We start from the raw sequence: 24,528 nt of genomic DNA, 5'->3' as shown, positions 1-24,528 counted from the left end.
CCGCTGTCCCCGAGGGTGGGCAGGGGGCTGTGGGGGGCTCTGCCATGGGGGTGACGCTGCCTTTGCCCCCAGGATCACATCCGGACTATGCTGCAAAGCTCCTCCTGGCTCGGCATCAGGGATGAGGAGGTCGAGGGTACCTGGAAGCGTGCGAACGGGACTATCCTACCCCGGGAAAGCAGGTACAGCCCGGCGGACGCTGGGGACAAGGGGATGGGGGCTTGGGGACACGGTGGGGGAACACGTCCAATCTGTCCTGATCCCCACCCCGTCATCACAGCTCGTGGCACAGGAACGAGCCCAACGGCGGGCACCAGGAGAACTGCGCGGTGATGAGGGAGGACGGCGAGTGGTACGACTACCCCTGCACGAGCAAACTCCCCTGGGTGTGCGAGGGACGCCCCTGAGCGTGCAAGGGACACCCCAAGAGCCCCCCAGCACCCGCCACCCCCCACGCGAGGGCTCCCCCAACCCCTCTCCACTTGTCACATCCGACCTGTAGCGCTCCGGGATGCAGCCCCGATCTTCAGCACAACCGTGTGGGGTCCATGGATGGATCTCCGGGGAATATTCGGGGTACGGGGTGGAGCGGGGAGGGTCGCTGCGGAGCAATAAACACGTGTGCAGAGTGAGGCCCTGCTCCAGTGACGCAGGAGGGGCTGCGTGGGACGGGAGACCCCCCCATGACGTGGGGCGGGTGGGTGCAGGGGGGCTCCTGGGTCTGGGTTTGGGGGTCCCCCAGCGGAGCAGCAGTGGTTTGGGGGGTGATGCCACACGGAGGATGGGGGGCCGGGGGGTCTTGGGCCCTCCCAGGCTCCCCACAATCCCCCATGAGCCCTTCAATTACCCTTCAGGCTCCCCAAAATACCCCCCAGGTCCCCAAGTACTCCCCAGATCCCCCCAAATACCCTCAGGGGTCCCCCAAATGCCCCCTTCTTCAATACCTCCCTGACCCCCAAATAACCCCCCCAGGCTCCCCAATAACCTCCAGACCTCCCTAAATACCTCCCAGACCGCCAAATACCCCCCAGGACCCTCCAAATACCACCCAGACCCCCTTAAATAACTCCCAGACCCCCAAATACATCCCAGGTCTCCCCCAAACACCCCCAAACCCCCAAATATCTCCCAGGACTCCCCCAATTACCCCCCAGGACCCACAAATACCCCCCAGACCCCCCTAAATCCCCCTCCAGATCCCCAAATACCACCAGACACCCCCCCTGCGAATACTCCCCAGACCCCAAATGCCCCCTAGGACCCTCCAAATACATCCCAAACCCCCCAAATACCCCCCCGAACCCCCCCAACATCCCCCAGTCCCCCTTAAATACCCTCCAGCCCCCCCTAAATGCCCCTCCAGACCCCCAAATATCCCCAGGGCTCCCCCAATTACCCCCCAGTTCTCCCCCAAATAGCCCCCAGACCCCCTAAATCCCCCTCCAGACCCCCAAATATCCCCCAAGGCACCCCTAAATACCCCCCCAGACCCCTCTAAAGCCCCCTCCAGACCCCCAAATATCACCAGGGCTCCCCCAATTACCCGCCAGGACCCCCAAATACCCCCCAGACCCCTCTAAATCCCCCTCTAGACCCCCAAATACCACCAGACACCCCCCCTGCAAATACTCCCCAGACCCCAAATACCCCCCAGGACCCTCCAAATACACCCCAAACCCCCCAAATACCCCCCCAAATACCCCCCAACATCCCCCAGCCCCCCTTACATACCCTCCAGCCCTCCCTAAATCCCCCTCCAAACCCCAAATACCCACAGGGCTCCCCCAATTACCCCCCCAGAACCCGCAAATACCCCCCAGAACCCCCTAAATCCCCCTCCAGACCCCCAAATATCCCCCAGGGCTCTCCCAATTACGCCCCAGGACCCCCAAGAACTCCCCAGACCCCTCTAAATCCCACTCCAGACCCCCAAATACCCACAGGGCTCCCCCAATTACCCCCCAGAACCCCCAAGTACTCCCCAGACCCCTCTAAATCCCCCTCCAGACCCCCAAATACCCACAGGGCTCCCCCAATTACCCCCCAGGACCCCCAAGTACTCCCCAGAACCCCCTAAATCCCCCTCCAGACCCCCAAATATCCCCCAGGGCTCTCCCAATTACGCCCCAGGACCCCCAAGAACTCCCCAGACCCCTCTAAATCCCCCTCCAGACCCCCAAATACCCCCAGGGCTCTCCCAATTACCCCCCAGGACCCCCAGGTACTCCCCAGACCCTTCTAAATCCCCCTCCAGACCCCCAAATACCCACAGGGCTCCCCCAATTACCCTCCCAGGACCCCCAATTACCCTCCCAGGACCCCCAAATACCCCCCAGAACCCCCTAAATCCCCCTCCAGACCCCCAGATACCCTCCGGGCTCCCCCAATTACCCCCCCAGGGCCCCCAAATACCCCCCAGATCGCCCTAAATTCCCCTCCAGACCCCCAAATATCCCCCAGGGCACCCCCAAATACCCCCCAGCCGCCCTTAAATACCCTCCAGCCCCCCCTAAACCCCCCCAGATCCCCCCCGAGGGCTCCCCACACTCCCGCACACTGTGACCGCGGGCCCGAGGCCGGGGGGGATCCGGGGGGGGCACCGCGCTCCTTGAGGGGGTTGGCCCCGCTCCGGGGCGGGGGGGTCCTACCGGTCCGGGGAGGGGGTGTCCCCGGTTCAGGGGGGGGGTCTCGGTCCCGGGGGGGGTCCCCGTGGTTCCGGACTACAGCTCCCGGCAGCGCTGCCGGCGGCATCCCAGGAATTCGCGCCGCGGGATGGCGGCGCCGCCGCTCCAGGCCCGGCCGCGCTGAGGGGACCGGGCTGAGGGGACCGGGCCGGGCTGAGGGGACCGGGTTGAGGGGACCGGGCTGAGGGGACCGGGCTGAGGGGACCGGAGCGGGCTGAGGGGACCTGGACAGTCTGAGGGGACCGGAGCGGCCTGAGGGGACCGGTCTGAGGGGACCGGGCCGGGCTGAGGGGACCGGAGCGGTCTGAGGGGACCGGGCCGCGCTGAGGGGACCGGTCTGAGGGGACCGGTCTGAGGGGACCGGGCCGGGCTGAGGGGACCGGAGCGGTCTGAGGGGACCGGGCTGAGGGGACCTGGACGGGCTGAGGGGACCGGAGCGGTCTGAGGGGACCGGTCTGAGGGGACCTGGACGGGCTGAGGGGACCGGAGCGGTCTGAGGGGACCGGGCCGCGCTGAGGGGACCGGGCTGAGGGGACCGGGCCGGGCTGAGGGGACCTGGACAGTCTGAGGGGACCGGAGCGGCCTGAGGGGACCGGTCTGAGGGGACCGGTCTGAGGGGACCGGAGCGGCCTGAGGGGACCGGGCTGAGGGGACCGGGCTGAGGGGACCGGGGGGGGCTGAGGGGACCGGGCTGAGGGGACCGGGGGGGGCTGAGGGGACCGGGCTGAGGGGACCGGAGCGGCCTGAGGGGACCGGTCTGAGGGGACCGGGCCGGACTGAGGGGACCGGTCTGAGGGGACCGGTCTGAGGGGACCGGGCGGGGCTGAGGGGACCTGGACAGTCTGAGGGGACCGGGGGGGGCTGAGGGGACCGGTCTGAGGGGACCGGTCTGAGGGGACCGGAGCGGTCTGAGGAGACCGGGCCGGTCTGAGGGTACTGGTCTGAGGGGACCGGTCTGAGGGGACCGGAGCGGCCTGAGGGGACCTGGACAGTCTGAGGGGACCAGAGCGGCCTGAGGGGACCGGTCTGAGGGGACCGGGCCGGGCTGAGGGGACCGGGGGGGGCTGAGGGGACCGGGCTGAGGGGACCGGGCTGAGGGGACCGGAGCGGCCTGAGGGGACCGGTCTGAGGGGACCTGGCCGGGCTGAGGGAGCCGGGTAGGGCCGGGGTGGGGTCGGGGCCCAGCGGTGTGAGGAGAACCCCGTGAGGGGGAGCGGGGCGGGCGATGGCGGAGCCGCTGCTGCGGCGGACCTTCTCCCGCCTGAGGGGCCGCGACCGCCCGCGCGGGAAGAAGTCGGACGCCAAGGACAGAGGTACGGACACCCCACCCCCCCCCCGGGAAGGGACCCCATCACCCTGGGGTCCCTCCTGCCCCCCCCAAGGAAGGGGTACCCCCCCCCGAGGAAGGGACCCCCATCACCCTGGGGTCCCTCCTGCCCCCCCCCAGGAAGGGACACCCCCAAGAAGGGGTCCCCCAACCCAAGGAAGGGACCCCACCCCACTAAGGAAGGGACCCCCATCACCCTGGGGTCCCTCCTGCCCCCCCCAAGGAAGGGGTACCCCCCCCCCGAGGAAGGGACCCCCATCACCCTCGGGTCCCTCCTGCCCCCCCCAAGGAAGGGGTACCCCCCCCGAGGAAGGGACCCCCATCACCCTCGGGTCCCTACTGCCCCCCCCCGAAGGGGCACCCCCAAGAAAGGGTCCCCCAACCCAAGAAAGGGACCCCCCCCCCAAGAAAGAGACCCCCATCACCCTGGGGTCCCTCCTGCCCCCCCCCGAAGGGACACCCCCAAGAAGGGGTCCCCCAACCCAAGGAAGGGACCCCCCCCACTAAGGAAGGGACCCCCATCACCCTGGGGTCCCTCCTGCACCCCCCAGGAAGGTCCCCCCCAGGAAGGACACACACACACACACACCCCTCCCCAGGAAGGATCCCTCTGTCCCCACAGGAGGGGCCCCTCCTGTCCCCCAAGGAAGGGACCCTCCCCAGGAAGGGTCCCCCATCACCCTGGGGTCCTGTTCCCCCAGCAACACCGCCCCCCCCCATGTCCCCATTTCCCTTCTGCCCCCCAAGAAAAGGGTCCTCATCACCCCAGCTCCCTCTCTGCCCTACAGGAATTGGGGTGTCCCCCCACCCCGGGTCCTTCCTGCCCCCACCCCACATCTCCGGGGGTGTCAAGCTCCCGTGTCCCAAGCCACAGCCGTGACATCACCAGTGGGGGGGATCCTGGGGGTCTGTGGGTTCCACGGGGGGGGTGGGCACCCTGCTATGGGCACAGGGGGATTGGGGTGCACAAGGCAGGGGAGTTTGGGGTGCACAAGGTAGAGAGGTGCAGGGCAATTGTGGTGCACAAGTTGGAGGGATGCAGACGACCTGGGTGGGGGGCACAAATGAACTGAGGGGATGGTGCGGGGAATTGGGGTGCACTATTGGGGGGACCCCCCCCTGTGTGTGTGAGCCAGAGGGTGCAGGGGGGCAGGACCCTGCCTTGCAGCACGGAGCCAGGGGACACAGGCAGAGCCACTCCCATCCCCGTTGGGGTACAGCCTTGTCCCCGTTGGGGTGCAGAGGGATCTGGCCATGTCCCTCCCGCCCTACCGGGGCTCCCCCTGCCCGTGCCGGGGCAGTGGGATCGCGGCCGCGGGTCCGGCCAGCAGTAAACAACCGGAAATCCCGCTTGGCAAGGGGCTGCGTGCAGCTGCCTGCGCCTGCCCGCCGCCCCGGCAGAGCCGGCACGGGGAAGGGGGGTCCCATCCGGGATGGCAACGGATTCAGGGTGAGGACAGTGGGTGGCCTGGTGGGATGCTTGAGGGGGAAGGAGAGAGAGGTCCCCGTGTCCCGGTGGGCTCCCCGTTGGTGTTTCGGGGACCCCTGCGCTGAGCCCAGCTCTTTCCCTTCCTCCCACAGAGCATCCACCACCGAGCCCCGATTCTCCAGTGGACCCCGAGGCGGCATCGGTGGAGCCGGTGCCGGCGGCATCCCGCAAACAGAACTGGGCCCGTTTCTCCTGCGGCGGCCGCGATGAGAGGCGGCCGCTGCCTCCCAAAGCCTCCCCGGATCCGGCAGATGCCGGCGAGCCAGACCCTGCCGCCGGCAGCCCCCAGCCTGGCATTGAAGAACCCAGCGAGGAGGACGTGGAGCCGGCGGAGGAAGATGAGGCGGTGAATGGCTCCGGGGAGCTTGGTGGTCCCGGTAGGAGCCCTGGGCACGGTGCCTACCTGCAGAGCTTGGAGCGGAGCAGCCGGCACTGGGTGCTGTCATCGGTGAAGGGACCAGGGCTGGATGAGCCCGGCTGTGGAGCCGAGGCGGATGCTGGTGCTGCTGGCAGCGAGGGCGAGATTTGGTACAACCCCATCCCCGAAGATGAGGACCCCCAGCCTGGGAGCTCCTGGAAGATGTGGGGCGGAGGGAGCCGTGACACCGAGTGGGGCCGTGGTGCGGAGTCACCCCCGAAGACGGGTAGGGAAGACCCCCTCCGGGGAGGTTTGGGAACGGCGGAGAGCTCCGGACACCGCAGCGGCACAGCTCTGGCGCTGCCCGCGGCTGGTCGAGGAGAGGAGCCGGGAGCTGGCAGGACCCAGGCTTGCGGTGAGGGGTGGCACACGGCTACGGGTTGGGGAGAGGGGGGACAGTGGTGGCCCCCGGTCCCCCACAGCCCTTGTCCTCCTGTCACCCTGCCAGTAGAGTGTCCCCTGGACCCCACAGTCCTGTCTCCATCCGCAGCACCCTGCGGTTTGTCCTTTCTCTGTCCCCCGTGAGGTTTCCTGCACCCTCTGGTCCCCAAACCTGATGGTCCCTGTCCGCTGTGCCCTCTGTACCCCATGGTCCCCAGACCCAATGGTCCCCGTCCCCAGTGTCCCCTGGACCCTATGGTCCCTGTCCCCTAGGACGGCATCATCCCAATCCCATGGTCCCTATCCCTTCCCTGTCCCCAGTCCAGTGGTTCCTGTCCTTTCCCAGTCTCCCTAGACAGTGTCCTTCGAACCTCATGGTCCCTGTCCCCAAGGATGTCTCCTGGACCCCACAGTCCTTGTCCCCACCCCAGGACAGTGTCCCCCAGACCCCACACTCCCTGTCCCTCAGACCCCACAGTCCCTGTCCCCGCCCCAGGACAGTGTCCCCCAGACCCCACACTCCTTATCCTCTCTCCATCCCCCAGGACAGTGTCCCCAGGACCCCACAGTCCTCGTCCCTTCCCCATCTCCCAGGACATTGTCCCCCAGAGTCCCCATCCCTTGCCCATCCCCCACGACATTGTCCCCCAGACCCTATAGTCCCCCAGAACAGTGTCCCCCAGGCCCCACCGCTGCCACACAATCCCACAGGACCCTCCCTCCACCCCACAGCAGTTTCCGGGGAGCAGCCCCATCCCACCCAGGCTTCCCCGTGCCCCCCAGGACCCACTCACCTCTTTTCCCCCCCCACAGGGAAGATGCCGATCCCATGCGTGAGCTCAGGGACGGGGCTGGCCACCCCCTCGCCCCCTGCCAGCCCCAAAAAAGGCCGTTCGCTCAACAAGGTGAAATCTCCGGGTACCGTTCGTCGCCTCTCCATGAAGATGAAGAAGCTGCCGGAGCTACGGAGGAAGCTGAGCCTACGCAGCCCCCGGCCCCGGGGCCAAGAGGGTGGCACCTCACCCTCCGAAACCCGCAAAGAATCCAGCAACGTCATCAGCCGCTACCACCTAGACAGCAGCGTGGCTTCACAGCCGGGGCTGCCGCGAGCCAAAGCGGCTGGCAAAGGCGGCTACTTGAGCGACGGCGACTCCCCGGAGCTGCTGGCTAAAGCCGGGGCACGTGCCGAGCCGGAGGATGGGGAAAACGGGCTGGACGTGGGCGCTTTCCGCCCTTACAGTTGCGGGGAGACGCCGCCGCGGTGCGGGCAGCACATCTCGGGGCTGGTCAGCGTCCACCTCCACGGTGTGCGGGACCTAAAGCCGCCACGGGCCGAAGCCCGGGAGGTTTTTTGTGTGTTGCAGGTGGATGCGACCAACCGGGCTCGCACGGCTTTGCTGCCCTGCAAGACGGCGTTCCTCGGCCTCAACCACACCTTCAACCTGGAGCTGGAGGGTGCCCAGCACCTCAAGGTGATCATCTTCTCCTGGGATCCCACCTCCTGCCGCAACCGTCTTTGCTGCCACGGCACCGTGGTCCTGCCCCACATCTTCAGAGGTACGGCCGGGTGGTGCGGTCGGTTTAGGGTTTGGCGACTCGGCACCTCGTTAACGGCATCGCTCGGCTCCGCAGGTTGCCGGGCGCAGCAGCTGGCAGTGCGGCTGCAACCTCGCGGTGTCCTCTACTCCAAATTCACCTTGGTGGAGCAATGGGACAGTCCCGGTGAGCGGGAAGCCCGTGTCTTCGGCGTGGAGCTGGGCCAGCTGGTAGAGAGGGAGAAGACGGCCACCAAGGTGCCCCTGCTCATCCAGAAATGCGTGGCTGAGATAGAGAAACGGGGGCTGAAGGTGAGCAGGGACTTACGGTGACGGCTACGGGGGGGAGCGGCGCTGGATGAAAACCCCCCCCATCCCCGAACCACAGTGACGGCGTCCCTGTTTGCAGGTGGTGGGGTTGTACCGGCTCTGCGGCTCGGCCGCCGTCAAGAAGGAGCTTCGCGACGCTTTCGAGAGGGACAGCGCGGCCGTGACGCTCTCAGAGCAGCTCTACCCCGACATCAACGTCATCACGGGTAGGTGCTTGCCCTGGGGGGTGCTCCGCAAGTCCCCATGCACCCCCTGGGACTGCGCTGATGTCCCCCCCACGTCCCCTCGCCCGCAGGGATCCTCAAGGATTACCTGCGAGAGCTGCCCACGCCGCTCATCACCCCCACGCTCTACCACGTCGTGCTGGAGGCCATGGCCAAGCGACCCCCTCGGACCCCCCCGGGAGAGCGGGACGCTGTCACCCTGCTCGACTGCCTGCCCGACGTCGAGAAGGTGGGTGCCCGGTGCCGAAAAGGGGGTGCCCAGCCGCCGCAAGGGATTAGGGGGGGATCCCATTGCCACTCAGCCCCGGGGTCTCCCCCGTCCCGAGTCACCGCTGCAGACAGTCCTTATTTACCGATCTGTGGCACATGCAATGGTGCACGTCCCCGTGTCACCTCCTTTCTCAGAACCCCCCCAAGCATTTTTTGGGGGGGTCTTCACATCCCCCCCCATTATCTAAGCATTTATTTACACCTCCGCATTAGCTGTGTGACTTGGCCCCGGTGACATCAGGGACCATCCCGCAGCCAAATCCCCTGGGGTGATTCCCCTCGGCTCTGTTTCGGGAAGGGCTGTAGGACAACCGGGTGGCATCAGAGGACGTCCCCACTGAGGCCACCTCGTCCCCCAGGCCACGCTGACGCGGCTCCTGGACCACCTCAGCCTGGTGGCCTCCTTCCACGATTTCAACCGCATGAACTCGCAGAACATCGCCGTCTGCTTCGGACCCGTCCTGCTCACCCAGAATCAGGAGCCCCGGCGCTCCGGCACCGGAACCGGCACTGGCAACCGCAGCTACGCCCACTGCGAGGACATCGCCAGCGCCGTTGACTTCAAGAGGCACATCGAGGTGCTGCATTACCTGCTGCAGGCCTGGCCGGGTGAGCGGGGTAGGGGGGGGACATCTGCACCCCCCACACTTTGGGGGGGGCTCTTGGCACGGCCACCACCTGGGTCACCATCAGTGACATCTGATCTGGGGGTCTCTGACCCCCCCGCCATGTGCCACTGTCCCCAGCAGCTGCTCCAGGGGTCCGTGACCCCCATATGGCTGCTCTTGGGGGGCTCCCCAGCCCTGGAAGGGGGGCTGTGACTCCCCCCCCCATGTACCACCGTCCCCAGCAGCTGCTCCAGGGGTCCGTGACCCCCACATGGCTGCCGTGGGGCCCCCCCTCTTCCTGGTGGCTGGACCGTGGCCCCCCCACATCTCCAGCAAACGTCCTGGGGTCCCCCCCGCCTTTTCTGGTGGCTGCTCTGTGGGCCACAGCCCCACATATCTGCTCCGTACCCCCTCCACCATCCAGCAGTTCTCCCCATCTCCAGCAAAACATCTGGGGGTCCCCCCATTTTTCTGGCAGCCAGTCCATGCCCCCCCACATCCAACAGCTCTTCTGGGGTCCCCCCATTTCTTGCTGGTCTGCCCCCGCCATTCCCAGCAGCTGAGCTGGGGTCTCCCCTTTCCCAGCAAAAGCTCCGTGGCCCCCCCATTTCCCCACCCCCCCACCCCCCCAATACCAACAATCCTTCCGGTGACACCCCCCCCTCATTTTACCACTCCCTCTGCAGCCCCCCGTTCAGCCCCGGCCCCCCAACTTCAGGAGGGGGTTCAGCCTGGTTGCCCGCAGCAGCAACGGGGGCCACCACTGCGACTGGACCTGCTGGAGAGCGCGGTGGTGGCCCGTCACCGTCCCCGAGGACCGGAGAGCCCCCCCAGCAACCGCTATGCCGGCGACTGGAGCATCTGCGACCACCAGTTCCTACTGGTACCCGGCACGGCCGGCGATGCTGACTACGACGAGGTGGCGGCCGGCGACGGCGAGACCGGGGTGCCGGCGCGGCGGTCCCCGCACCGGCGGACCCTCTTCATGGCCGATTTCACCCTGGGCGAGGAGCCTGAGGCGCCCTTCGGCCCCCGCCTCAACCTCAAGGACTTCGACGCGCTCATCCTCGACCTCGAGCGGGAGCTCGCCAAGCAGATCAACGTCTGCCTGTGAGACCGACGCCGATACCAATGCCAATACCAGCGCCGATACCGGTACTGATGCTGATACCGTTATCAATGCCGATACTGGGGACAATGACAATACCGGTGCCAACGTCAACACCAGTACTGATGCTGATGTCAACACTGATGCCAACGCCAGTGCTGACGCCGATTATCAGGGGCAATGACAAAGTTGACGCCGGTGCCGATGCCAACACCGATGCCGACACCAGTACTGATGCCGATACCGGTACTGATACCATTATCAATCCCGATACTGGGGACAATGACAACGCCAGTGCCAATGTCAACATCAGTACTTATGCCGATGCCAACACTAATGCCGACACCAGTGCCGATGCTGACACCTGTACCAATGCCGATACCGGGGACAATGACAACACCAGTGCCAATGTCGACACCAGTACTGATGCTGATGCCGGCGCCAACACTGACACCGGTACCAATGCCGATATCGGGGACAATGACAACATTGACACTGGTGCCGATGCCAACACCGATGCCGACACCGGTGCTGATGCCGGTACTGATGCCAATAGTGGGGACAATGACAACAGCAGTGCCAATGTCGACACCAGTACCGATGCCAACCCTGATGCCGACACCGATGCCGATACCAGGGACAATAACAAGATGCCAACCCTGATGCCGACACCGATGCCGATACCAGGGACAATAACAACACTGGTGCTGATGTCGACGCCAGTACCGATGCCAACACCGGTGCCAATGCCAACGCCGATGCTGATACCAGAGACAATGACAACACCGGTGCCAATACCGACACCGGTACCGATGCCGATGCCAACACCGATGCCGACGCCGGTGCTGACGCCGGTGCGAGAGCGACCAAAAAAAGCAGCACTTGCCTCTAGTTGCCTTCGATTTGCACAGCGCCGAGCAGGAGGGACCCCAACAGTGAGGGCGACACTGCCTTCGGTAAGAAGGGGGGGCACCCCCAAAACAGCCCCAGCTCTTGTTTCTGACCCCCCCCGGTGTTTTTTTTTTTGTGGGGGGGGGGGGCAGAGGAGGAACGCGGGGCTCCGTGCCTCCCGCTCGGCTTTTTTTTTTATTTTATATGGCCAAATTTTGCCCTCAAGTGCCTGTTCACCCCCTTTTCCCTTCCCTGGGGGGCCCCCCCAGGCTGCTGCCCCCCAAAAAACAAAACCAGTATTAGGAAATATTGACAAGGGTCCATGACCTCCACCGCTCAGGCTGGTGGGGGGGGCTGCCCCCCCCACGCTCCCCCAAACCCCCTTCCCTGCTGCGTGTGCACCCCGAGGAGGGCGATGGGGCTCCCTCCTGCCACCCGCGCCCAGCCTGGGTGGCAACGGGGACACCCCCCAACCCTCACTGGGGTCCCCCTCCCAATTTTAGCCCCCCCCCCCCCCCTTCAAGGTGAGGGCTATCGGTACGGGAGCGCTGAGCTTTATTTATTACTCAAGCTTCGTGTGCGTGTGTGTGCGTGGACGGATGGCGGATGCCGTCACCGCAGTCTGCACCAAAAAACCCCCCTTTTTACCCCCAAAATAAACCCACTGCCAGTGTTACAGCGGGGGGGGGGCTCCCCAAAATACCCCCCCTCCCCAAAACCAGCCTTGCTCAGTATTAACCTTAAAGGAACCAGCTGAATGTGAAACCACCGGCCCGGCCGGGCTGAGCCACCAGTGTTAAAGCGCCCGGGCAGGGGGTGCAGGTGGGCCAGGGGGGTGACAGAGCTGTCCCCTGTCCCCCCCCCAGGGTGGCCTGACCCCCCCTCCTCGCCCCGCCACCACCTTGTCACCGTCACCAGCAATAAATGACACAAGCTGCACTCGCCGCCGGGCTTTGTGCATGTGTTGGCGCGACGCCGTCTCAACAAGGCGGGGGGTGTGACAGTCCCCAAAGTGTCACTTGGGGTGTCCCCACGGTGTTGGCACCCAAAGCGATGGCACAGGATGGCGGGTGTGGGCACATGGTGCTGCTTTATTGCTGGGGGGGACGTGGCTGTCCCCTGGGTTGGGTGAGCAGCACCGGTGTCACCTAAACCCACCCGTTTCCTCTGTCATCGTCCCCCCGCCCCGCTGGGGACACGGTGGGGACATTTTGGGGACACTGTCCTTAGACAGAGATAGAGCCGTCACGGAAGTTGGTCTTGCCGATGAGGGCATTGACGAGGACGGGGTGGCCTTGGCGGCACGCATCCTGCGCGGCACGGAGGACAGCATCCAGCCGCTCGTGGTCCGGGCGACCCACCACAAAGCCTTTGCCACCCAGAGCTTCAGCCACCGCGTGGTAGTCTGTAAGGGAGGGGACAGTGGTGGTGGCCCTGTCACCTCCATGGGAATGGCTTGATGTTGGGGTGATACAGGGCCACCAAGCATGGCTCGATACGGGTGACACTGGGCTACCGAGCTCCATCCTCCCCGAGGTGGCGTGGTGCCACCAGACATGGCCTGACCCAGGGTGACACGGTGCCACCAGACATGGCCTGACCCAGGGTGACACAGTGCCACCAGGCAGGGCCTGATCCTCCCAAGGGTGACACGGTGCCACCAGGCATGGCCTGATCTGGGGTGACATGATGCCACCAGGCATGGCCTGCTCCAGGGTGACACGGTGCCACCAGGCAGAGTCTAATCCTCCCTGGAGGTGACGTGACTGTTGACTGTGGCCTGATGGTCCCCAAAGCGACACGATGCCACCAGGCATGGCCTGATCCTCCCCAGGGTGACATGGTGACACCTGGCACTGCTCAATCTACCCCAGGGTGACACCGTGTCACCGGGCATGGCTCAATCCAAGGTGACATGATGCTACCAGGCATGGCCTGATCCACCCCAGAGTGACGTGACACCACCGGGCATGGCCTGATCCACCCCAGGGTGACATGGTGACACCTGGCACTGCTCAATCTACCCCAGGGTGACACAGTGTCACTAGGTATGGCTCGATCCAAGGTGACATGACACCACCAGGCATGGCCTGATCCACCCCAGGGTGACATGGTGACACCTGGCACTGCTTAATCTACCCCAGGGTGACACAGTGTCACTAGGTATGGCTCGATCCAAGGTGACGTGATGCCACCAGGCATGGCCTGATCCACCCCAGGGTGACATGGTGACACCTGGCACTGCTTAATCTACCCCAGGGTGACACAGTGTCACTAGGTATGGCTCGATCCAAGGTGACGTGATGCCACCAGGCATGGCCTGATCCACCCCAGGGTGACATGGTGACACCTGGCACTGCTTAATCTACCCCAGGGTGACACAGTGTCACTAGGTATGGCTCGATCCAAGGTGACGTGATGCCACCAGGCATGGTTTGATCTACCCCAGGGTGACATGATGCCACCAGACATGGCTCAATCCACCCCAGGATGTCATGGGGTCACATGGGTGTCCCCAAATCTGGGGACAAAGAGGGGGGACAGTGCTCACCCAGGTACTCAAGGCCACACGCCACGTTGCTGCCCAGCAAAGCCACCTGCTCCCGGGCAATCTGGCTCCAGCACGCGTCATTGCCCACCAGTGCGATGACAGGAGTCTGTAGGGGACAAACCACAGGGCCACCACACCCCGGTGACACCACAGGATGGGGACAAGACCCCGTTTCCCCCCCCCCCCTCCCCCAATTTCGGCGCTGCCTGACCTTGTGCCGCACGAAGGTGTCGAACTCCATCAAACTGTAGCCCAGCGAGCCATCACCATAGAGGACCCAAACCTGGCACCAGGGAGGGGACAAACACCATGAGGCCACGCGGGTGGCACGGTGGCCGCCATCCCCACGGGCCACCGCGTCCCTGTACCTCCGCGTCGGGACGGCAGAGCTTGGCGCCGAGCGCGAACCCTCCGCCGACTCCCAACGTGCCGAAAGCTCCTGCGGAGACAACAGCCAGCGGCATCACCCGTATGTGTCCCCTCTACGGTGACAGCGTGCCCCGGGGTGGGGGGGGACCTTACCGGGGTCTAGCCAGGCGAGGGGACGGCGGGGACGGACGATGTAGGCAGCGGTGCCCACGAAGTCCCCCCCGTCGGCTACGAGGAGGCTCTCGGGGGGCAGCAGCGCATCCAGGCGGTGCAGGAGGTCCAGGGGGTTCAGGTGTTGCGGGGTGGGGGTCGCTGCCTTCTCCCTGTTTGGGGGAGACCCCCCCCCCGGGGCAAGGAAGAGGTGGGTGGGATCCCCCAAAGAAATGGAGGGGGGGGCCCAGTTGAAATTGGGCTGGGAACCCGCAATGACTGGGAATGGGGACCCACTCCCAGCTGGAAATAGGCAGGGATCCCCCAAGGACTGGGAATGGGGACCCACTCCCAGTTGGAAATGGGCTGGGAGCACCCAAGGACTGGGAATGGGGACCCTCTCCCAGTTGGAAACGGGCTGGGATCCCCCAAGGACTGGGAATGGGGACCCCCCCCCAGTTGGAAATGGGCTGGGATCCCCCCAAACTGGGAATGGGGATCCCTCCTCCGGGATCCCCCCGTAAACAGACAATCCATGTCCCTCCCTGTCCCCATCCCGGTCCCTGTGCTTGTCCCCTGTCCCCATCCCCGTGCCTGTCCCCATCCCTGTCCCCACATCTGTCCCCATCCCTGTGCCTGTCCCTGTCCCCATGCCTGTCCCCATCTCCATAACTGTCCCTGTCCCCATGCCTGTCCCCATCCCTGTCCCCGTCTCTGTGCCTGTCCCTGGGCTTTGTCCCCATCCCCGTCCCCACACCTGTGCACATCCCTGTCCCCATCCCTGTGCCTGTCCCCATCTTTGTGCCTGTCCCTGTGGTTTGTCCCTATCCTCATGCCTGTCCCTGTCCTCATGCCCGTCCCCACGCTTGTGCCCATCCCTGTGCCTGTCCCTGTGCTTTGTCCCCATCCTCATACCTGTCCCCATCCCCACACTTGTGCCCACCCCTGTCCCCATCCCTGTGCCTGTCCCTGTCCTTTGTCCCCACCCTCATGCCTGTCGCTGTCCCCATGCCTGTCCCCACGCCCATCCCTGTCCTCCCCATCCCCATCCCCACGCCTGTGCCCATCCCTGTCCCCATCCCTGTGCCTGTCCCTGTCCTTTGTCCCCATCCTCATCCCTATCTCTGTCCCTGTGCCCATCCCTGTCCCCATCCTCATCCCCAGCCCTGTCTCTGTCCTTGTCCCCATCCCGCAGGCGCTCACCGATTAGCCTGCTCCTTTTTCCGATCGGCCTCGCGCAGCCCCTCCACCCAGTCCTTGGGGCAGGCGTAGCCGCGCAGGCTCCGCGCCAACCGCACCACGAAGGAGGCGGCGTCGCCTGCCGAGAACGCCCAACTTGTCACAACCCCACACGACCCATTTCGGGCAGGGCCGGGGTTTCCAGAAGACATCGGAATTGCGGAGAAGCTGCGTCCGGTCCCGGTTAACAGCCACGATGGCGGCGCGGCGCCCGAAAAGACGCCCGTAGGAGAGGCGAAAATCACAGACGGCACCTTGGGGACACGCACAAGGTGTCAGGATGGGGACGGGGACATGGCGGGTGCGTCCCCCTAACCCCACCCCATCCCCGGTACCTGCCAGCAGCACCAGGTCGGCATCGCGCAGGGCGTCGCGGCGGTTCTGGCGCAGGAGGAGGGGGCTGCCGGGGGGGAGAAGCCCCCGCGCCGCCCCCCCCCAGGTAGCAGGGGATGCCCAGGGCTTCCAGCGCCGCGCTGCGGGTAGGCGGGCGTCAGCATGCACCAAAAACGGCTCAGTCGGGCTCCAAAATGGCTCCATTTGGCGCCAAAACCGGCTCAGTTGGGGCCCCAAACCAGCTTAGTTTGGCCCCAAAACCAGCGCAGTTGGGGCCCCAAACCGGCTTAGTTTGGCCCCAAAACCAGCGCAGTTGGGGCCCCAAACCGGCTTAGTTTGGCCCCAAAACCAGCTCAGTTGGGGCCCCAAACCGGCTTAGTTTGGCCCCAAAACCAGCGCAGTTGGGGCCCCCAAACCGGCTTAGTTTGGCCCCAAAACCAGCGCAGTTGGGGCCCCAAACCGGCTTAGTTTGGCCCCAAAACCAGCGCAGCTGGGGCCCCCAAACCGGCTTAGTTTGGCCCCAAAACCAGCGCAGCTGGGGCCCCAAACCGGCTTAGTTTGGCCCCCAAAACCAGCGCAGTTGGGGCCCCAAACCGGCTTAGTTTGGCCCCAAAACCAGCGCAGTTGGGGCCCCAAACCGGCTTAGTTTGGCCCCAAAACCAGCGCAGTTGGGGCCCCAAACCGGCTTAGTTTGGCCCCAAAACCAGCGCAGTTGGGGCCCCAAACCGGCTTAGTTTGGCCCCAAAACCAGCGCAGTTGGGGCCCCAAACCGGCTTAGTTTGGCCCCAAAACCAGCGCAGTTGGGGCCCCAAACCGGCTTAGTTTGGCCCCAAAACCAGCGCAGTTGGGGCCCCAAACCGGCTTGGTTTAGCCTCAAAATCTGGCTCGGTTTGGCCCCAAAAACGCACTCAGTCAGGCCCAAATCTGGCTCATCTGTCCCCAAAGTGGCTGATCCATCCCCGAAGTGGCTCAGCCACCCCCAAACCCGGCTCAACTTTTCCCCAAACCGGTTCATCCGTCCCCAAACTGGCTCAGCTGTCCCCACACCAGCTCAGCTGTCCCCAAATTGGCTGATCCATCCCCAAACCCGGCTCAACTGTCCCCAAACCGGTTCATCTGTCCCCAAACTGGCTCAGCTGTCCCCAAACTGGCTCAGCCGTCCCCAAACCATCTAACCAGACCCCAAATTGGCTGATCCGTCCCCAAACCTGGCTCAACTGTCCCCAAACCGGTTCATCTGTCCCCAAACCCACTCAGCCGTCCCCAAACCCAGCTCAACTGTCCCCAAACCATCTCACCAGACCCCAAATTGGCTGATCCATCCCCAAACCCGGCTCAACTGTCCCCAAACCGGTTCATCCGTCCCCAAACTGGCTCAGCTGTCCCCAAACCCGCTCAGCCATCCCCAAACCATCTAACCAGACCCCAAATTGGCTGATCTGTCCCAAACCCGGCTCAACTGTCCCCAAACCGGTTCATCCGTCCCCACACCAGCTCAGCTGTCCCCAAACCATCTAACCAGACCCCAAATTGGCTGATCCATCCCCAAACCCGGCTCAACTGTCCCCAAACCAGTTCATCCGTCCCCACACCATCTCAGCTGCCCCCAAACCTGCTCAGCAGCCTCCAAACTGGCTCCACCATCCCCAGACTGGTTCATCTCTCCCCAAACCAGTTCATCCGTCCCCAAACCAGTTCATCCGTCCCCGAAGCATCTCACCGCAGCTCCTCGGCCGGCGTGGGCGGCAGCACGGCCTGGCTGCCCACCAGCACCAGCGGCTTCGTGGCCCGGCTCACCAGCTCTGCGCACCGCTGTGCACCTGTGACCCAAAACCGCCTCGATCAGCCCCAAAACTGGCTCGGTCAGGCATCAAAAACCAGCTCGGTCAGCCTAAAACCGTCTCGGTCAGCCCTAAAACCAGCTCGGTTGGGCACCAAACCTGGCAGGTTTGGCCCCAAAACCCAGCGCTGTTGAACCCCAAAACGGGCTCAGCTGAGCCCCAAAACCAACTCAGCTGAGCCCCAAAACCAGCTAAATCAGCCCTAAAAACCAGCTCAGCAGAGCCCCAATACCAGCCCAGCTGAGCCTCCAAACTGGCTCAGCTGATCCCCAAAAATCAGCTCTGCTGAGCCCCACAACTGGCTAAGTCAGCCCCCAAAACTGGCTCAGCTGAGCCCCAAAACCAGCTTAGTCAGGCCCCAAAACCAGCTCAGCAGAGACCCCAAAACTGTCCCAGCTGAGCCCCAAAACCAGCTCAGCTGAGCCCCAAAACCGGCCCAGCTGAGCCCCAAAATCAGCTTAGTCAGGCCCCAAAACCAGCTCAGCAGAGACCCCAAAACTGTCCCAGCTGAGCCCCAAAACCAGCTCAGCTGAGCCCCAAAACCGGCCCAGCTGAGCCCCAAAATCAGCTTAGTCAGGCCCCAAAACCAGCTCAGCAGAGCCCCCAAAACTGCCCCAACTGAGCCCTAAAATCAGCCCAGCTTAGCCCTCAAAACAGCTGCACTGAGCCCCAAAACCGGCCCAGCTGAGCCCCAAAAAACTGCCCCACTGAGCCCTAAAATCAGCCCAGCTGAGCCCCAAAACCAGCTCCACTGAGCCCCAAAACTGGCCCAACTGAACCCCCAAACCAGCCCAGCTGAGCCCCAAAACCAGCTCAGCAGAGACCCCAAAACTGTCCCAGCTGAGCCCTAAAATCAGCCCAGCTGAGCCCCAAAACTGGCCCAGCTGAACCCCAAAATCTGGCTCAGCTGACCCCCAAAAGCTGGCCCAACTGAACCCCCCAAAGCAGCTCCACTGAGCCCCAAAACTGTCCCAACTGAACCTCCAAACCAGCCCAGCTGAGCCCCAAAACGGTTCCAACTGAGCCCCAAAACCAGCCCAGCTGAGCCCCAAAAACTGCCCCACTGAGCCCTAAAATCAGCCCAGCTGAGCCCCAAAACCAGCTCCACTGAGCCCCAAAACTGGCCCAACTGAACCCCCAAACCAGCCCAGCTGAGCCCCAAAACCAGCTCAGCAGAGACCCCAAAACTGTCCCAGCTGAGCCCTAAAATCAGCCCAGCTGAGCCCCAAAACTGGCCCAGCTGAACCCCAAAATCTGGCTCAGCTGAGCCCCAAAAGCTGGCCCAACTGAACCCCCAAAGCAGCTCCACTGAGCCCCAAACTGTCCCAACTGAACCTCCAAACCAGCCCAGCTGAGCCCCAAAACGGTTCCAACTGAGCCCCAAAACCAGCTCAGCTGAGCCCCAAAACCGGCCCAGCTGAGCCCCAAAAACTGCCCCACTGAGCCCTAAAATCAGCCCAGCTGAGCCCCAAAACCAGCTCCACTGAGCCCCAAAACTGGCCCAACTGAACCCCCAAACCAGCCCAGCTGAGCCCCAAAACCAGCTCAGCTGAGCCCCAAAACTGTCCCAGCTGAGCCCTAAAATCAGCCCAGCTGAGCCCCAAAACTGGCCCAGCTGAACCCCAAAATCTGGCTCAGCTGAGCCCCAAAAAGCTGGCCCAACTGAACCCCCAAAGCAGCTCCCCTGAGCCCCAAAACTGGCCCAACTGAACCCCCAAAGCAGCCCAGCTGAGCCCCAAAACTGGCCCAACTGAACCCCCAAACTGGCCCAACTGAACCCCCAAACTGGCCCAGCTGAGCCCCAAACCAGCTGATTTAACCCCAAAACCCCGCTCTGCCATACCCCAAACCCATCCCAGCCCCCCCAAAACCCACCTCAGCCGATCCCAAACCCACCCCACCCCCCGACACCCCAAAACCCCCAATCCATAGCGGGGGGATCCCCCAAAACCCACCTCCTCCTCGGTGGCCAGTGGCACCTGCACGGGCAACGGGGACACGTCCCGGGGCTCCCAGGCACCCGCAAAGAGGTTACGGATGTAGTTTTGGAGGTACCTATCGGGGTGGGGGGGATGAATATTGGGGTGCTGGGACACTTTGGGGTGCCAGCAGCACCCTAGGGTGCTGGGGGGGGTGGGCGAGGGGGGGCTGCTGCTCACCACTGCACCACCTTTCCCCGCAGCCCCCGGGCGCTCTTGGTGCCACCGATCTCCTTCTCCACCACGTGGAAGGGTAGAGCACATCGATGGGGAACTCCACGAAGACGGGTCCTACAGAATCGGGGTGCAGATTTGGGGGGGGGGGGACACACCCCCCAACATCACCCCAAAACTACTTTTTGGGTGATTCACCCCTAATTCAAACAGCAGCACCCCAAAACGCCCGCTGCAAACCCCACCGGCTGATCCGTAGCGGGGCCAAAACCCATCGCCCAAACTCCTCAGGGGTGTTTTTGGGGTGTCCCCCGTCCCCCCCCCGCCCCAAAACTCCCCGTTATTATTTTTTACCGGGGGTCCCCGACTGCGCGGTGGCGATGGCTTTGCGGAGGGTGGGGACGATGTCGCGGACGGCGCCCACCGCCACGCACGCTTTGCAAAGCGTCTTGAAGAGCGAGAGCTGGTCGATGTCCTGCAGCGCTCCCCGACCCTGCGGAGATGAGAAAAATGAGCCTCGAACCCCAAAAATGGGGGAAAAAAACCCAAAAACGGGAACGGGAGGGGATTTATTTTTTTGGGGGGGGGTTCCCCCCACCTTCTGCAGCGAGGCGGCTGCTCCCCCGATGAGCAGCACCGGTGACTCGGCCATCTGGGCGTTCTTGATGGCCGTCACCGTGTTGGTGACGCCGGGACCGGCGGTGACGGCGGCGACACCGATGCGACCTGCGGGGAAATTGGGGGGGGGGGGGGGGGGCGAGGGGGGGTGGGGGGTGGAAGGGGGTCCCTCTGCACCCCGATTTTTTGGCCGGGGGTTCAGGGTTGTGTTTGGTTGCTCATCTCGTTGGCACCCAAGTGGCTGAATTAACTCACCGGAGCTGCCAAATATCTCCGGGGGGGATAAATGGTGACAAAAACCACCGTGGAGGGACCCTGGACACCCACAAAGTCTTTGAACCCTTCTTGGCTCAACGGGGACCCCAAAAAGCCGGGACACCCCAAATCTTCTATCCTTTGGGGCAGGAGAAGGTGCTGGCCATGGGGCCACCTTCTCCTCATCCTGTCCTCACCGGAGCTGCCAAATTATCTCCGGGGGGGGGATAAATGGAGACAAAAGCCACCGTGGAGGGACCTTGGACACCCACAAAGTCTTTGAACCCTTCTCCGCTCAACGGGGACCCCAAAAAGCCGGGACACCCCAAAACCCTCCACCCATTGGGGCAGGAGAAGACGCTGGCCATGGGGCCACCTTCTCCTCATCCTGTCCTCACCGGAGCTGCCAAATTATCTTCGGGGGGGATAAATGGTAACAAAAGCCACCGTGGAGAGCATTTGAACCCTTCTCCACTCAATGGGGACCCCCACCAATCTGGGACACCCCAAAATCTTCTATCCATTGGGGCAGGAGAAGGCGTTGGCCATGGGCCACCTTCTCCTTGCCTTAGCGTCACCGGAGATGCCAACGGAGCTGCCAAATTATCTCCGGGGGGCGGATAAATGGGGACAAAACCCACCGTGGAGAGAGTTTGAACCCTTCTTAGGTCAACCGGGACCCCACCAAGCCGGGACACCCCCAAAATCCTCCATCCATTGGGGCAGGAGAAGGTGCTGGCCATGAGATCCCCCTCCATATCCGCACCCGAGAGCCTGGAGACAGCATCGGCGGCGAAGACGGCGGTGGCTTCGTGCCGGGTGTCCACCACGCGGATGCCCACCTTCTCGCTGGCCACCAAGATGGGTGAGATGTGGCCAACCAGCCAAGGCGAAGAGGAAACGGACGCCGTGCGCCTTCAGCACCTCCGCCACCAACTCACCACCGTGCCGGGGCTTCGGGGATCCACCTGCACGGTAAGGAGTTCACCGGGAGGATGTGCGCGGCGTCACCATCCCTTTGCCGAGCCGTCGGCCGGGATTGTTTCAAAAATAGGCGGTTTTCGGCAAAACCAACGCGTTCTCGCCCGTCTCGCCCTACCTTATGCCAGAGCTGGTAGAGCAGCCCCAAGCGATACGCCACCCCCAGCAGCGCCCGCCGCCAGCAGTACCAGGAGCCCGGCACAGGCGCAGCCGATGCCGGCAAGGAGATCCATGGGGATGCCGGTGTGCCAGGAGCTGGAAAACGTTGCCCGGGATGGAGGGAAAACCAAAACCAAAGCCCCATGAGATGGGGTTGCGTCGAGCGGGATGTGCCGAAACCACCACGACGGCATGACAACGGTGCCACCGTCCCCAAACCCTGGGGTGGCCCCGGGATGGCGGCAGTGAATTAAACCCAGATTAACCGAACCCAGATTAACCTAACCCGGGTTAACCAAACACAATGAATTGAACCTGGTTTAATCAAACCCAGTTTAACTGAGCCCGGTTTAACCGAGCCCAGTGAATTGAACCCGGTTTAATCGAACCCAATGCATTGAAGCCGGTTTAACTGAACCCAGTTTAATTGAACCTGGTTAACTGAACTCGGTTTAATTGAACCCGGTTAACTGAACCCGGTTTAATTGAACCCAGTTTCATCAAACCCGGTTAACTGAACCCCGTGAATCGGACCCGGTTTAATCAAAGCTGGTTTAACTGAACCTGGTGAATTGAACCTGGTTAACTGAACCCAGTTTAATTGAACCTGGTTTAACATGAATCCAGTTTAATCAAACCTGGTTTAACTGAACCCAGTGAACCCAGTTAACTGACCCCGTGAATCGGACCCGGTTTAATCAAAGCTGGTTTAACTGAACCCAGTTTAACTGAACCTGGTTAACTGAACCCAGTTTAATTGAATCTGGTGAACTGAACCCAATTTAATCAAACCTGGTTTAACTGAATCCAGTTTAATCAAACCCGGTTTAACTGAACCCAGTGAACCCAGTTTAACTGAACCCCGTGAATCGGACCCGGTTTAATCAAAGCTGGTTTAACTGAACCCAGTTTAACTGAACCTGGTTAACTAACCCAGTTTAATTGAACCTAGGTGAATTGAACCCAGTTTAATCAAAGATGGTTTAACTGAACCCAGTTTAACTGAACCCAGTGAATCAGACCTGGTTTAATCAAAGCTGGTTTAACTGAACCTGGTGAATTGAACCCCGGTTAACTGGACCCAGTTTAATTAAACCTGGTGAACTGAACCCAATTTAATCAAACCTGGTTTAACTGAACCCAGTTTAATTGTACCCAGTTTAACTGAACCAGTGAAACCCAGTTCAACTGAACCCCGTGAATCGGACCCGGTTTAATCAAAGCTGGTTTAACTGAACCTGGTGAATTGAACCTGGTTAACTGCACCCAGTTTAATTGAACCCAATTTAATCAAACCTGGTTTTAATTGAACCCAGTTTAACTGAACCCAGTGACTTGAACCTGATTTACCGAACTCGGTTAACCGAACCCAGTTTAACTGAACCCGGTTTAACGGAACCTGGTGAATTGAACCCAGTTTAATTGACGCCAATGAATTGAATCCGGTGAATTGAACCCAATTTAATTAAACCCAGTTTAATTGAACCCAGGTCCAATTCTCGGCTCAACCCCAGGCGCCAGCGCAAACCCAGCTCATTCGCATAATTACCACCTAACGAAGGCGGCGACGGCGACACCCCGGCGTCAGTCTGCTGCAATTCCTGGCGCCCGCATAAAGACCCGAAGGGAAGAGCCGATAATACCAAACCGGCTTAATTTCCCCCCAAAACACGCACGGTTTTAGTCACTTCCCGCGCCCGGAGCGGCTTTAGACCGCGGATTTTCTCCTTAAACCCCAATTTCCCCCTTTTGGGGCTTAAAAAAAGGCGGGTGGGGGTCGCAGCTCACCGGCAGCAAAGGCAAGAGCAAAATGGGGCAAAAAAGGCTCCAATTGGGTAAAATTATCCCATTTTGGGGGCGGTGTTGGGGGTTCGGTGTGTGTCGTCCCCCTCCCGCCGGGATGGTGGTACCTGCTGGGTGACGGTGACAGCGAGGTGACGACGGGTCCCTGGGGACGAAGGGGACAAGCTCAGCCCTGGTTTTCTACCCTGTTTTGGCTGCTCCGCTGGTTCCTCGTCCCCTCTGTCCCCAAGGCCACCCCTGTCCTGGCTGTCCCCCCCTCTGAGGCCACCCCTGTCCTGGCTGTCCGTCCCCCCCCCATCCTCGGTGTCCCCTTCTCCTTATGGTCACCCTCAACCTGTGGCCACTCCATCCCAATTGTCCCCTCTGTCCTCAAGGCCACCCTGTCCTGGCTGTGTGTCCCCCCCCAAGGCCACCCCTGTCTGACTGTGTCCCCCCCCCAAGGCCACCCCCTGTCCTGACTGTGTCCCCCCCCCAAGGCCACCCTGTCCCCGTCCCCCCCAAGGCCACCCCTGTCACTGGCTGTCCCCCCCTCAAGGCCACTCTGTCCTGGCTGTGTCCCCCCCCCCAAGGCCACCCCTGTCCTGACTGTCCCCCCCCCCAAGGCCACTCTGTCCTGGCTGTCGTCCCCCCCAAGGCCACTCTGTCCTGGCTGTGTCCCCCCCCAAGGCCACCTGTCCTGACTGTCCCCCCCCGCAGGCACTCTGTCCTGGCTGTCGTCCCCCCCCAAGGCCACTCTGTCCTGGCTGTGTCCCCCCGCCAAGGCCATCCCTGTCCTGGCTGTGTCCCCCGCCAAGGCCACCCCTGTCCTGGA

The 24,528-nt window shown here is 63.0% G+C and overlaps 2 protein-coding genes across 2 annotated transcripts; one reads left to right on the top strand and one right to left on the bottom strand.

Moving 5' to 3' along the window:
- Positions 1–3,909: 3,909 nt before the first annotated feature.
- Positions 3,910–10,393, top strand: SYDE1 (synapse defective Rho GTPase homolog 1). Its single transcript, XM_059833076.1, has 9 exons — positions 3,910–3,997; positions 5,513–5,537; positions 6,014–6,273; positions 7,113–7,856; positions 7,932–8,146; positions 8,244–8,370; positions 8,460–8,617; positions 9,018–9,267; positions 9,953–10,393. Exons 1-9 carry the CDS (start codon positions 3,910–3,912, stop codon positions 10,378–10,380), a joined length of 2,295 nt encoding a protein of 764 aa, XP_059689059.1. The 3' UTR covers positions 10,381–10,393.
- Positions 10,394–12,155: 1,762 nt separating this feature from the next.
- ILVBL (ilvB acetolactate synthase like) lies at positions 12,156–21,997 on the bottom strand. The gene is given in 19 exon segments (XM_059833077.1): positions 12,156–12,670; positions 13,817–13,922; positions 14,028–14,099; positions 14,185–14,255; positions 14,339–14,508; positions 15,539–15,670; positions 15,708–15,828; positions 15,910–16,009; positions 16,011–16,047; positions 17,628–17,727; positions 19,700–19,803; positions 19,908–19,977; positions 19,980–20,018; positions 20,256–20,394; positions 20,500–20,627; positions 21,541–21,652; positions 21,654–21,736; positions 21,867–21,927; positions 21,929–21,997. Coding segments are annotated over 19 exon segments (1,884 nt in total). The 5' UTR covers positions 21,989–21,997; the 3' UTR covers positions 12,156–12,491.
- Between the last annotated feature and the right edge of the window lie 2,531 nt (positions 21,998–24,528).

This window comes from Gavia stellata, chromosome 38 (genome assembly GCF_030936135.1).
Source record: "Gavia stellata isolate bGavSte3 chromosome 38, bGavSte3.hap2, whole genome shotgun sequence".
NCBI lineage: Eukaryota > Metazoa > Chordata > Aves > Gaviiformes > Gaviidae > Gavia > Gavia stellata.
Note: the sequence above shows the minus strand (reverse complement) of the source record. Positions and strands in the feature narration are given on the sequence as shown.